Raw genomic sequence first — 12,478 nt, 5'->3', positions numbered from 1 at the left:
ACAGTGGAGCACATATTTTTATTTTTATTTTTTCCACATGACATCACAAAGTGGAGCAGACGTCTAATCACATCTGACTGCACATTCTTGGGGCTTACCACCTGTTTCCCCTGTCCCTTACAGTCTATGGGACCTGGTGCTTTACAGTTCACCTACTTTTAGTCCAAACCTGTTTCTTCACTTTAAAATGTGCTCAAACCTGCAGAGCCACTGTAACATGCTCCTACACAGGCACAGTCAGCTGAGTTCACACGAGAGCCTGCTTTGAAACAACGTCTACGGCAGCAGGACTCATGACATGTAAGTGTATCTTTTTTTCGAAAATATTTTATCGGGATACTTGTTGTGTTGTATAAATTGTCTGTTCTCGTTATCTGTATGTAGAGTAAGCTATATTTGCTTTTTGACACAAGTTAACAACTAGCTAGTGAAAAATCAGTTGGTTTAGTAAGTTATTTGTAATATGTACTGAAACAACTACTATTACTACTTATTAAGGACAAGTACTAGTTTACTTTGTGATATAGCAATACTCCTTGATAGCACAATACAGTAGTAGTAGAGGTCTCCTTCGTACTAAGCAGTGCAGTAGAGCACACGTATAGATTTATCTTATATTAGATATATTACATATTTCTTGTTTAACTGTATAAAAACATGTACATACCCCCTCCACAGGCTCCATTTTTATAGTAGTAGTAGTAATAGTAGTAGTAGTTGTTGTAGTAGTAGTAGCAATAGCAGTATTGTCACGATACTAAAACTTCAAACTCAACTTCAGTAAAGATATATGTGTAATCCCTCAGCCGTCCAGGTATAATCCATAACAAACAAAAATTTACTAATGCTTACTAAGACTCGATACTCAGAACCGATTCCAACAAAAACACTCTTTCTTTAGCCAATAGAATGTGACTTTCAACATTAAATCACAGTACTTTCTTTTATATTCCCACGTGGCCTTATTTCTGTGTAATCTCTTAGTCGTCCAGGTTGATTCATAGTGGTCCATGGGTGTATACTAGTTTTTTGTGGTCTTATACTTGTTGGTATTATTAGTATCTGACTTTCGATACTTTTGACAACCTTAAGTAGTAGTGATAGTTTTGCTTCTCAAGAAACTTCTCTCAGTTTCCAGTGAAAGTGACTCACGATGATCAAACCACATGAGTGGGTCTGCTGTGGATCGTCTCATTCATAATTCAGCTCCTGTGTGGAGCCTTGGACACACGAGTCCAGGACAGGATGTGGACATGTGTCACTGATGGGACGCTTAAGTGACAATCTGAAGAGTCAGAGAAGCAGAACCAGTGTGAGAGCTGGTCTGGAGATGTGGATTTAGCTCATACATTGTGCATAAGTTGAACATACGGGTGGCGAAACAAGAAAAAAATAAATAGTGCATGTGCGGTAAACAGATAAAATGCAATATATTTCAAAAATACAAGATGTCAGAATAGGAAGTATCAATATCAGTAAGTATGGTATAATCACACGAACATTATTAGCAGCTTATAAAGGGTGTATTACTCTAAATCAACTTTTTGGTGTTTTCTACCGTGTTATACCATTGTTCTCATCAAAAACATGCCTGAAGAGGTTTAAAATGTCATCCATGCATGTTTGAGTAATCTAGCAATCTGTCTTGGGCACTATTTGAGCCCTCCTTATCATTTACAGTATAATTCTGTCCAATGCTCAGCCCACAAACCTATGGGACCCAGACTTCTGCAGGATACAAAGCAATACTACAACTTCACAAACCCGATGTGATGTGCAATAGTTTTACTGGTGGAATGCGTGTGGATTGTGTTGTGATAGCGCTCTGAAGGGGAGTAACAAAACTGAAACTAATTAAGCATTTTAGGATGTTCTTTTTGGTGAATATAGCGGGGGGGGGGGGGGGGGGGGGGGGTTTGGTGGTGTAAAAATATATCAAAATGTGTTAACAATGAATGCAGATAGAAGTGTAATGCCCCATATTTAAGTCAAAATTGATTCAGTAGCTGTAGCTAAACTACTTTGGAGCTGAGTATTATTTTATGTATGTGTGAGATTTGGCACGATTGTTTTGGCTACAACGGGTACTTGAATTTCTCCTAAGGGGGATCAATAATGTTTTTATCTATCTAGAAAGTTAGAATGTGAAGTTATTTCAAATTAAGAAAAAAAAAAGAGGGAATATGCTACTTTAGATGTAAATATTTGTAAACCACTTCATATCTTTCTTTTCCAGGGCTCCGGTGGACATCGTGAGTTGGGCTGAGTCGTTGGATCAGCTCTTGCAGTGTAAAAGTAAGTTTACATTTTATTTTATTTTTTCAAGGCCCTGTGCCTAGTTTTTTTTTTAGCAAAATCAGCCAGGTGTTGATATCAAAATGTGTCTGCTGTGTACCGACAAAAGTGTACTGCATCAAAGTGTTTTATTGTCTAAGAATCATGAAGTACTCTGTTAGCATGCTAGTTGTTGTTAGCATTACTGTGATGACAAAACTCAAAAGTTGTAAAAAGTGCAAAAACAGGAATTAATTTCTGTCAACTGGGCAAAAAGAGAGATTGCTGGTGGACACTGCCCTATATCGATCTGAAGGGAGGAGCTTAACACACTGCAACGAGCACACCTGTTTGTAAACTGTTTCTGAGTAAAGAGTAAATTGTGGCTGAGTCATATGTTGTATAATCATTCAGGCCCCTAATGGGTGCTCTCACACCTATTAGCATACCGCCTAGCGCTATTGTTTTCCTTGTTTTGATGTTATAAATAGGAGATAAATGATGTCTCAGCCCCCCATTCCTCTTCAAAGATGGATTGCCTTGCCTAACATAACCCCATGTGTTACGTTATATTATTAGCCACATGTCTAATCTTGCTAAATTGGAAAAGCAAAAATATCCCGCCCACTATCAAATCCATGAGACAAAAGAAAGACTTTTTTTTTTTCAACAATTTGGCAGCTACTTCATTAGTGGATACATAAACAGTATCCATGGGATCTAGAGTACACACTGTGAATATAGTCACAGTTGAATCTTCCCAAGTTCAGACAGGCATGATTGACAGGTGGATTAACCAATCAGGAACAAGTGTGGGCCATCCATAGCAAAACAAGAGAAATAAATATATATTACAGGGGACTGAAAGACATTGTAGATTTTTGAAGAATCAGTGAGCGAAGCACTAAACTCTGTTAATCTGAGAGAAATTACACAATTCATCCAGTTACACGATTATGTTTAAGTCTGGAAATACAATAAAGTTTGTTATTATTGCTTTTTGCTCTTGTTTTTTTTTTTTTGTTTGTTTTTTTTTTCCTTTTGTTAGCTTGTAGACAAAACTAAAGTAACCTTTGACCTGTTTTTTTTTCTATGTATTTGAGCAAAATCTGTCTTGCCCAAGATATATTGTATAAGCAGCTCTTGAGGTCAAAATAAGTGAGCTGTGCTGTCTGTATGTAATTAGAAAGCATTTAATTGGCTCATATCAGGAAGTGTGCACTAGAGTACTAATTGTTGTTAGCTTTGCCGTGATGACAAAAAGTGCTTATAAATTCATGGTGGTGAATAATTATGATCCTCAGAAGGCATAAGGTAAGTGAATAATAACTTTGGATAATGGTAAATCATTTAAAATTAACTAGCTTTGTTTTCCAGATTTATAAGACAGTAAAACTCAGGTACAGCACCAATTCAGATATTTAAAACATTGGGGAAAAAGCCTACAGAAACAAAATAATTGGACATTTTTTCCAATATTAAGAACAAAAACAGCTTTATATGTGGCCTATGTTTTATACTCGTTCTCAGGTTGTCTGTATCTTCTGTAATTTCAGCAGTAGCTCTAAATGAAGTCCACACATTGGTGGACAAGTGCATTGTCTCGTACCAATTACCTCACTTCGGCTCAGGTTTTACCACTTTGTACTGCTTTGTTTGGGCTCCAGGTAACACGCTATGCATTCCACCACGTTACACTCAAAGAGAACAAAACCATAATGAGCAAATCTGTGCCATAGTTGGTCCAATTATAAAAGAGAGGAACTGAGCCAGGAAGCCAAAGAACACAATACTTTGCTGTTGTGTGTGCTGTGTTGTTAACGAGGCCAAGACAAATAGGAAGAAAATCACATAAAGGATTTGTGGAAGAGCTAAACAATGTGGATAACCTGATTTGACTCAAAATACTTGAACTTTTACAGCCACGTCAAATCAATAATATCAGCAACAGTTTTTTTTTTTTACCATCAAAAGAAGATTGCAAAAATCAAAGCTATAAAAAAGAGTCAGGACTAAACATGGGGAATCAGTGTTTTAGTTTTATGTAGTCTTCCTGAAGATGTGAGACAGGCCTCTACTTTGACAATGTTTAAATCCAGGCTCAAAACTTTTGTTCTTTTTAGCTGTGCTTTTGACTGAAAAGTTTTTATTCTGCCTCTTCTCTTTTAATGCAAATTATATGACGACTATTTAGGTTTTGGTTTGTCTTTCTTATTCTGTAAAGCACTTTGAAACTTGACTTGCCTTGTCAATGCCATGAGTCAATGTTCTGTTTGATAATTACGGACTTCTGCCACTGAAAACTGCAGTGCCGTAAACAACAAAGAGCTGTGCAGTTGTTGGTATCTACAATGGATGGCTAGAAATCACGATAGCAAGCCACAAGTTATTTTTATTTTTTATTTTTTCCATTTGTTCCACAATGGCTACGTGACATTGCCAAATTCTGCACATATCACTGATTAAGAAAATAGAGTCTTGAATATAAGCGATTAAAGATGACTCAAATATGCACAAATCACTCCATATACAACTTTGGGTGAGTAAATGGTGAGGGGAAACAGCTACAACACGATTAAACGCTCTGAAAAAACCTGAGCACTATCCTCTGCTTTGTCCTATTTTCTCATCAGCAATGCTATTCACATGTTGTCCCCCTGTCCCACTCCCCCTGTGGAGTGTAACTCTTTCAGATGCCCCGATGACAGCTGGACCCTCTCCTTCTCCCCGCCTGGCCCTCCTCCACCCGCCTCCCTCTCCTCCTCGCCTGCTCTTCCTCCTCCTCGCCTGGCCCTCCTCCGCCCCCTCCCTCCTCCTCACCTGGCCGATTTTTCTTGTTTTGTCAGATTTTTCCTGTTATTTTGTTTTTGTGTGTATATCACGGTGGCTGAGTGGCATCACTCATGCCTCACAGCAAGAAGGTTTTGTGTGATCCCCGGGTCGCCCAGGCCTTTCTGTGTGGAGTTTTTCATGTTTCTCCCCGTGTCTAGATGGGTTTCCTCCGGGTACTCCGGTTTCCCCCATCAGCCAAAACATGAACGCCCTTCGAGACAACTGTTGTTGTGATTTTGGGCGTTACAAAAATAAAATGAATTGAATTGAATTGAAAAGTTGATTTTGCACAATAGATGTGCTTTAAAGGTGCACTAGGTAACTTTTCTATTGAAGTTTATGCCACCTGCTTGTCTCCATGGAACTGTTTGGAATGTATTAAACTGACACTGCTCCACAGATCTGACCTATAACTTGCCTTGGTGGTGTCACCTGCTTCTCTCTAGGACGATGAATTTATACAGGATTCAAAAATATTGTAATGTCAATGTTGGCCATTTTTATAATCTTTCATTGAGGTCATGGGGCAGATCATGTAGGGGGGTAAACTGTTTGGAGTTTGGTGTTTTTTTTTTTTTTGTGTATATTTCTGTATTTTCAAGTTAGCCTGTGTTTATAGCTTTATGTTAAATACATTTGTGATGGGAGTGAAACTAGTAACGAGTAAAATTATCAATACTTACCTGCTAATGTTAGACACCTACTTACCTGTGCAGACAAATGAACTTTGTGGTCCTGACCTACAGATGAGGTCTAAAAGCTCTCTGTTGAATTCATTTAGGAGGACTTCAATGTAGTTGTGCGTGTTGATTTAAGTGACTAGTTTTCTGTTGAGTTGTGTAAAGTTGTAGTTGTAATAAACTTATTTTGCACTCATAATTAAAATCATCTTCTTTAAAAATGTTTGTCTGGTAAAATGTAAAACGATCTATTTGAAATGTGGCCCTGGGTGGAGTTTAAATGTTTAGGCCCACTTTAAGTTGCTTTAAACATTGCGGCCTGCAGTTAAATGTTAAATGGTGATGTATGGATAATGAAGCATAACATTGTCAGTATTTGAATGTATGTGCAGCAGGCCTGTTGGTGTTTGAGGAGTACCTGAGGAGCGAGTACAGCGAGGAGAACCTGCTATTTTACCTGGACTGTGAGGCGTTCAGGAGTCTGCCCCCAGAGTCCGACAGAACAGCAGCAGCACGAAGGATTTATAGAGAATTTGTGGCCATTGGAGCTCCACGACAGGTTAAGACATTTCTGAATTATTTATTTATTTATTTATTCACTTTTCAATTTAATTATTTCAGTTTTCAAAAATATGTAATATCCTGCATCACCTGTCAGTTAGTCAACCCCGAGGTTCATGAATTTAAATGAAAATGTTCAATAATACACTAAGGGATGCCATTTCAATTTAAAATAGCTCAAATGAATCAAATCAGTACCGTATGTTATGAAGAATAGAAGAAAAAGCATTACTGAAACTGTCATAACTAAATGTTCTCCTTGTCAATATGTGTATCAAATTTGTACCACTTATGATAAACTAAAAACAGTGAATAACAACTAATGTGACTTGTATTGGTTAGTAATATTGTTTAGAATATTTGCATTTATGGTATGGGTTTAGTGATATCGACATAATTCCATCAGACATTTGCCTGTGCATGTTTTGGTTGAGTTTTTCACAAAACATATATGCTTTGTCAAATTACAGAAATATCAAATGTACAGTTTTTGTCGTTTTTTTTGTTTTTTTTTGTTTTTTTTTGGCAGATTTACACTTCAGGGTTTTTTGTTTGTTTTTTTTTATTTTCTCATTCACAGCTTTTTGACATTTTTTTTTTTTTTTAAGATGATTTTCGGGACATGGACAAACATTTAGAGAGAGACTGTTTGCAAAATCTAATGACAGAGTGAGTGTCCGAGTGTCCTCCCTTAGAAATTGTTTAAGGAAATGTACAATATTTTAGAAACTTGCTGAATACTTTAACAACCATTTAGACCTATGTTGTGTGCAATCATATTCTTCAAAAGCATCTAGGCAGGAGTCCAGAGATATCAATGCTTTATAATGCTGAACCAGTGTGTAAAAAATACAGCAGTATTACTTTTACAGCACTTTAGTTTGGGTATTGAGTGTAGCAAATCATGGAATTTTCAAATCTTTTAACATCATTATCGGGTGACACTGACTGACCATTCACGTTTCTTTATTAATTCTGATTACAATTAGCATAACAAATTAAGGAGTCTAAACCAGGACCAAATCAAGACAAGAGCAGAACTATACCTGAAATAAACCATGAAAGCCAAAACTAAGCCAGCACATGACTAGGACTCATTTTCTACTAAACCAGAAGCATTTTATGACTACACCAGTGAACGGCTTAAGTCAAAGTAGTTGTAGTGGTAGTAGTATTAGTAGAAGTAGTAGTCTTTTCAATTGGAACTCCAAATAACTCTGAATAGCCCCAGAGAAGCTTGTGGCCCTCTCCCTCGACAATACAGCATGTCTTTAAAGGATCCTCTCTGCTGACATTTCTTCTGAAAAATCTGATTACTTTGGAGTAATTCATTGGAATGTCTCTTTCTAGGGCAATCAAAAGGAGGTCAGACAGACATTGTTATTGAGATTTCTGAAAATGATCTCAACAGATGCAATTCACAAAAGTAATGTTAAGATGTTGGAAATATAAGATGTCCAAGTCTTGCAAATCTGTGCATGGAAAGCTGGAGTGGAAGGCCTTCAGCTTTGTTTTTATTATTGAAATCACAAAGAACATGCATAGTGTCTTCAGCTTCTGGGTTCGGTGGGCTTGTCCGGTTGTCTCTCACAGTTAACTTATGGAAGAACTGGATTATTTTGCCAGTGGCCATCCCTGTATTGACCCCCTTTAATCTCTTGTTTATCTCCTCAGTCATAATATCCAGAAATGTGTTGTAGCCACAAGTCCTAAAATACGCTTCTACAGACTCAAACTGGTGGTCACTTGCTCCAGAGGCTGTTGAACTGTGTTGAAAGTGTGCCAGCACTTTATTTTTTTTCTCTCCGGGCCAGCGACTACAGTAGGCACAGACATATTGAGAGACTCAGCCTTCTTTGATGCCTCTGAAAATACCTCCTTATACCTCTCTTTGCACCTTGTTTTTTGTAGTTTATGAAGGACACCATCAATGACTGTAGTGAAGAATGCTCTAGGCTCTCTTCCAGTAGAGCATTTGAGGTTAGTGCCATAACCTGGAACACTGGGGTTGTGATTTCCATACAGAGGACAAAGGGTTGATTGCATTTCTGTAGATCTTGGCATACCCTTGAGCCAGGTCAGATGGATCACTTTCACTGATGTCATCAAGTGGCTTTACAACAACGGACAGAATGTAAATAAATACGTGCCTTGAGTGCAATCTCCCTTCAAGCCCATTGCAGTATCAGACAACTTCTGGAGCCTCACAACATCTTGTCCAAGATACTGTGCTTGGTGACATTTTACCAGTGCTGTGCAATGCTTTGTGGAGACACATACAGTTTAGTCATTAAATGTCTGTGGGACTATGAGGCTTTCACTCAGGCCAAGTTCAAACAGTGTTCCCCACAGTGCACATAAAGGGCTTTCGCATTGTGTTTATGAACTTGGGCTTGAAAACCATTATACATACCACCCATGCTGGCTGCTCCAACACAGCCCTGGCCACACATACTTGTTTTCCATGCTATTCTTCTGTAAAAGGAAGAGAATGGCATTTTCAAGCTCCTCACTTGTTTTTTTATTTTTATTTTTTGAAACATTCACTATGTCAGTGAATCTCTCCTTGCTTTGCATTTGGTGAAAAAAGCAGACAGCAGATGACACTTGCTCCTGGTGTGAAGTGTCAGTGGTTTCATCAAGTAAGATAGAATATAATTCAGTCTCTTTTACTCTTGCGTTTGCCTCTTTATGTAGGTGCCAAAATGTCATTTTGGCTTCTGTTGGACAACAATGAAATCTGTAGCCTAGATTGTTTCACTTTTCCCTGACTCCTAAAATTATCCAGGTGCATCTTAGGTACATTGTCATCATGAGAAAACAAGTGGAGAAACTCAAGAAAGTTCCCTTGATTGTTATTTGTGTTGCCCTCATCATTCTCTTAAAATGCTTGTATTTGCTGTGCCAAATATACATTCAGATGAATTGATTCTGTCAGGATTTGTACATTTGTCTGTCTCTCTCAGTTTGGACTTTCTCCTCCCAGTTGGTCTGAAACATCAAATGAGGATCCGAGTGCCTTCGTCTGATAGTGTGTCCATCTCACATACTGTTTCTGTGCAGTTCTGTTACTGAATGTTGCTTGATTTTTTTCAAGTGCCTTACTCCCTGTCTTTATACCAGTCCTCCTTGCCTTTCTACTGTTGTATTTTTCATCTGTGAGAAAAGCTGGCAACTGAAGGAATCAGCTGCAGGTGAGTATTCTAACCAAACATGACTAATGAACCAGTATTTCTGAAAACGTCCTTTGTATTTTTTTGATAAACAATATCTGGCTGACATGGTTCTTTACTGCAGCACCTAGAAATGCATGCTTCATGCCAAATAACATCACATGCAAAGGATCAGTGGGGTACTGCATACTAGCAATGTTTGCAATAAAATCCTCTCACTCAGTGGCACCATTCATCTCAGACTCTACTTCATCTGAGTCCGAGAGCATTGCCTCTGCAGTCCCTGAGCATTCTCCTTGAACCACATCCTCCTGAGTCTGACTGAATCCAGGACAGAGGAAGAGCTGGTACCCTGGGCTGCCTGCTCTAACTCTCTCTCCCTTTGCTTTTTTAGTCTCTCCTTTCTTGACTTTTTTGCTGCAGTGGGTAAATAAGTATAAATACTGTGCTAGACTGTCACTGTATGCGGCACACTCTGATCAATATCACATTTTTTGGAGTTTACTTAAATGACATCTAAAAGTCAAATCATTCAGTTTGCTTGTCATTTAAGTAATCTTAAAGAATCAGAAATCAGATTATAATCAGATTTTGGTGTGCATAATGTGCAACCATCTTAGTTTCTACACATTTCCACTTTCAAACATCTGTCTCTGTTGCTCATTACTAATAGGATTAGGTCTTATGCTATTGCTTAGGCCTACTGTGCAGATTTTTAACCACTGCAACAATAATTGTTCGCATCAAGGGATCTGGACTGAGAGCTGCAACAGATGTCAATCAAAGGCAGAGCTGAGCTTCATGACCAGAGCGTGACCGGCAGAAGCAGGGAGTTTAAAAAAAGTTGTAAAATATAGTTGTCATTCAAAATATGACATGAGTGCTCCGGAACACACATGCACTTAAAAAAATAATTTTAAAAATCTAGTAGGGCACTTCAGGCAAAGGGGCAGGTATTACAGAATGCACACTTCAATATGTGAGCCTGGTCACTTGTGAGTTCAAATATGTGTGATTGACAGATGGATTAGCCAATCAGGGACACACATGGTCCATCCGTATTAAAACAAATATGGCTGCTTTTGTTCTAAATGACAGGTGACCAATGAGCTCCTTCATTTTACATGTGTCACTGAAATAAACAAATCTGATTGGTGTTTGAGCCTGGCTTGAGGAGCGGTCTGGACTTGCCAGGCTACTACAGTATCATATAAATATTTAATGTATTTATTTGTTTTGTTTTTTCCTTTCTTCACAGATAAACATCAACTGTGTAACACGGGCAGAGATCAGGGCCAGTCTCTCAGACCCAGGACCAGACTGTTTCAGCTCAGCACAGAGGAGAGTGCACTCTCTGATGGCACAAGACTCCTACCCACGCTTCCTCAAATCTCCGGTTTACCAGGCACTCCGGCTGACTGCCACCAGCACGTGAGAGCTGCAGGACTGTGGCATAGTCGATAACACTGTCACCTCACAGCAAGAAGGTCCTGTTCGATTCTCAGACCACATAGGGACATTTTGTGTGGAGTTTGCACGTTCATTTTTGCCGAATACTCTGCTTTTCCCAATCAATGAAAATATGCATAATCCTCCACCTTAGTACTCCTGACCAAGATCCTAAATCAGTATCTGGAAATGGGTCCCTGGGTTCTGGTTTAGCCCCAGAGACTCTGACGGATGTATCAAAGAGTACATATTTCCTTTGGTCAAAGAGTACACATTTGTGTGCAGCACACCTAAAAGTATTCTCTAGGCCTGTCACAATAATTACTATATCGACTTATTGTTCAATATATGTGAGATGGAAAAATCATTTTTGGGGACCAACACTCATCATGTGTTTTTTACCAGATCATGCAATTTAGTTAGTTTTTTTTTTATAATCCTGTTTTAGGGCTATTGTGTCAGTGGCATACATTTGTTTCAATGTTATTGTTTATCATCTATTTTCTAATTATATTTTCTTCAGCAATATATAAATTCTGTTATCATGAGTAACCTCTAAAAAAGAAAAATTGTACTGTTTTATAAAAAAAAAGCGATATGGAAAAGTGCCTTTGTCTTGGTAGAGCACCTGCCCCTCTAAATGTCGACGCATGTTGCTTTGTGAGTAATATGGAATCTGTTTTGTGTATGTCTATTCCATGTCATTAAACTAATGGAGATGAGCAGGTGGCACCACCACCAGGTTTTATAATTGTTTCGATTTTTATTAATTTATTTATTTTTTAATATAGTACTTTTCCACGTACACATTCATACATCAGTGTACGTAGACACTGGGGTTGAGATGGATCAAGTGTCTTGCTCAAGGACACAACAACAGTATTAATGAGAGCTGGAATCACACCCCCAGCATGTGGGCCAGTGGATCTGACCGCTCTAACAATGATGTTTTTTATGTCGAGAGAGGGTTTCAAGCCCTCACACGGTAGTGTAATGTCATGCCCTAATGTGGAATATTCCAGATAAAGTAATAACATATCCATGGAGACCAGCAAGTACCAGATCCTTGCACCAAAAAAGTTACATGAAGCATCTTTAGCTTATCCTCTTCAAAAACCCAATCCAATATCTTCACTATCGTTTTATTTTCAACAATTTCACCTTAGGATACCATCTTAGCATCCTATTTTTATTTATTTATTTATTTATTTTTATATAAGAAAATTACATAAACCTTTGTCAGTTATTGATGCAGCTTTCCTTAACAGCTGCTTTGAATCGAAAATGAAAAATACATTATACACCATTTCATTGCAAAACTATGTACATCCAAACAAAACTAAACTTCAAATTTATTATAGAAGTTGCTATTTTGATGTAAGGAGTTTCTTAGCTTCCCCTTATCAATGTTAGAGGCTTACGGTTCACGGCTCTTAACCATAATAAAGCTCATGCTATAGTTATCATGAAAGATTCAGTTCTTAAGCTATCAGCGCGCTGGTTAGCAAA

At 38.1% G+C, this 12,478-nt stretch overlaps 1 protein-coding gene across 2 annotated transcripts; it reads left to right on the top strand.

The window, feature by feature from the left end:
• Positions 1-216: 216 nt before the first annotated feature.
• LOC129456205 (regulator of G-protein signaling 8-like) lies at positions 217-11,713 on the top strand. Of its 2 annotated transcripts, none has more exons than XM_055221425.1 (4): positions 217-300; positions 2,237-2,295; positions 6,182-6,345; positions 10,779-11,713. In XM_055221425.1, coding segments are annotated over exons 1-4 (402 nt in total). In that variant the 5' UTR covers positions 217-298; the 3' UTR covers positions 10,956-11,713. The 2 variants fall into 2 exon arrangements, with proteins under 2 accessions (XP_055077400.1, XP_055077399.1); XM_055221424.1 differs by having other exon boundaries at positions 6,179-6,345.
• The last annotated feature ends 765 nt before the right edge of the window (positions 11,714-12,478 follow it).

Source organism: Periophthalmus magnuspinnatus, chromosome 4 (assembly GCF_009829125.3).
Source record: "Periophthalmus magnuspinnatus isolate fPerMag1 chromosome 4, fPerMag1.2.pri, whole genome shotgun sequence".
Lineage (NCBI taxonomy): Eukaryota > Metazoa > Chordata > Actinopteri > Gobiiformes > Gobiidae > Periophthalmus > Periophthalmus magnuspinnatus.
Note: the sequence above shows the minus strand (reverse complement) of the source record. Positions and strands in the feature narration are given on the sequence as shown.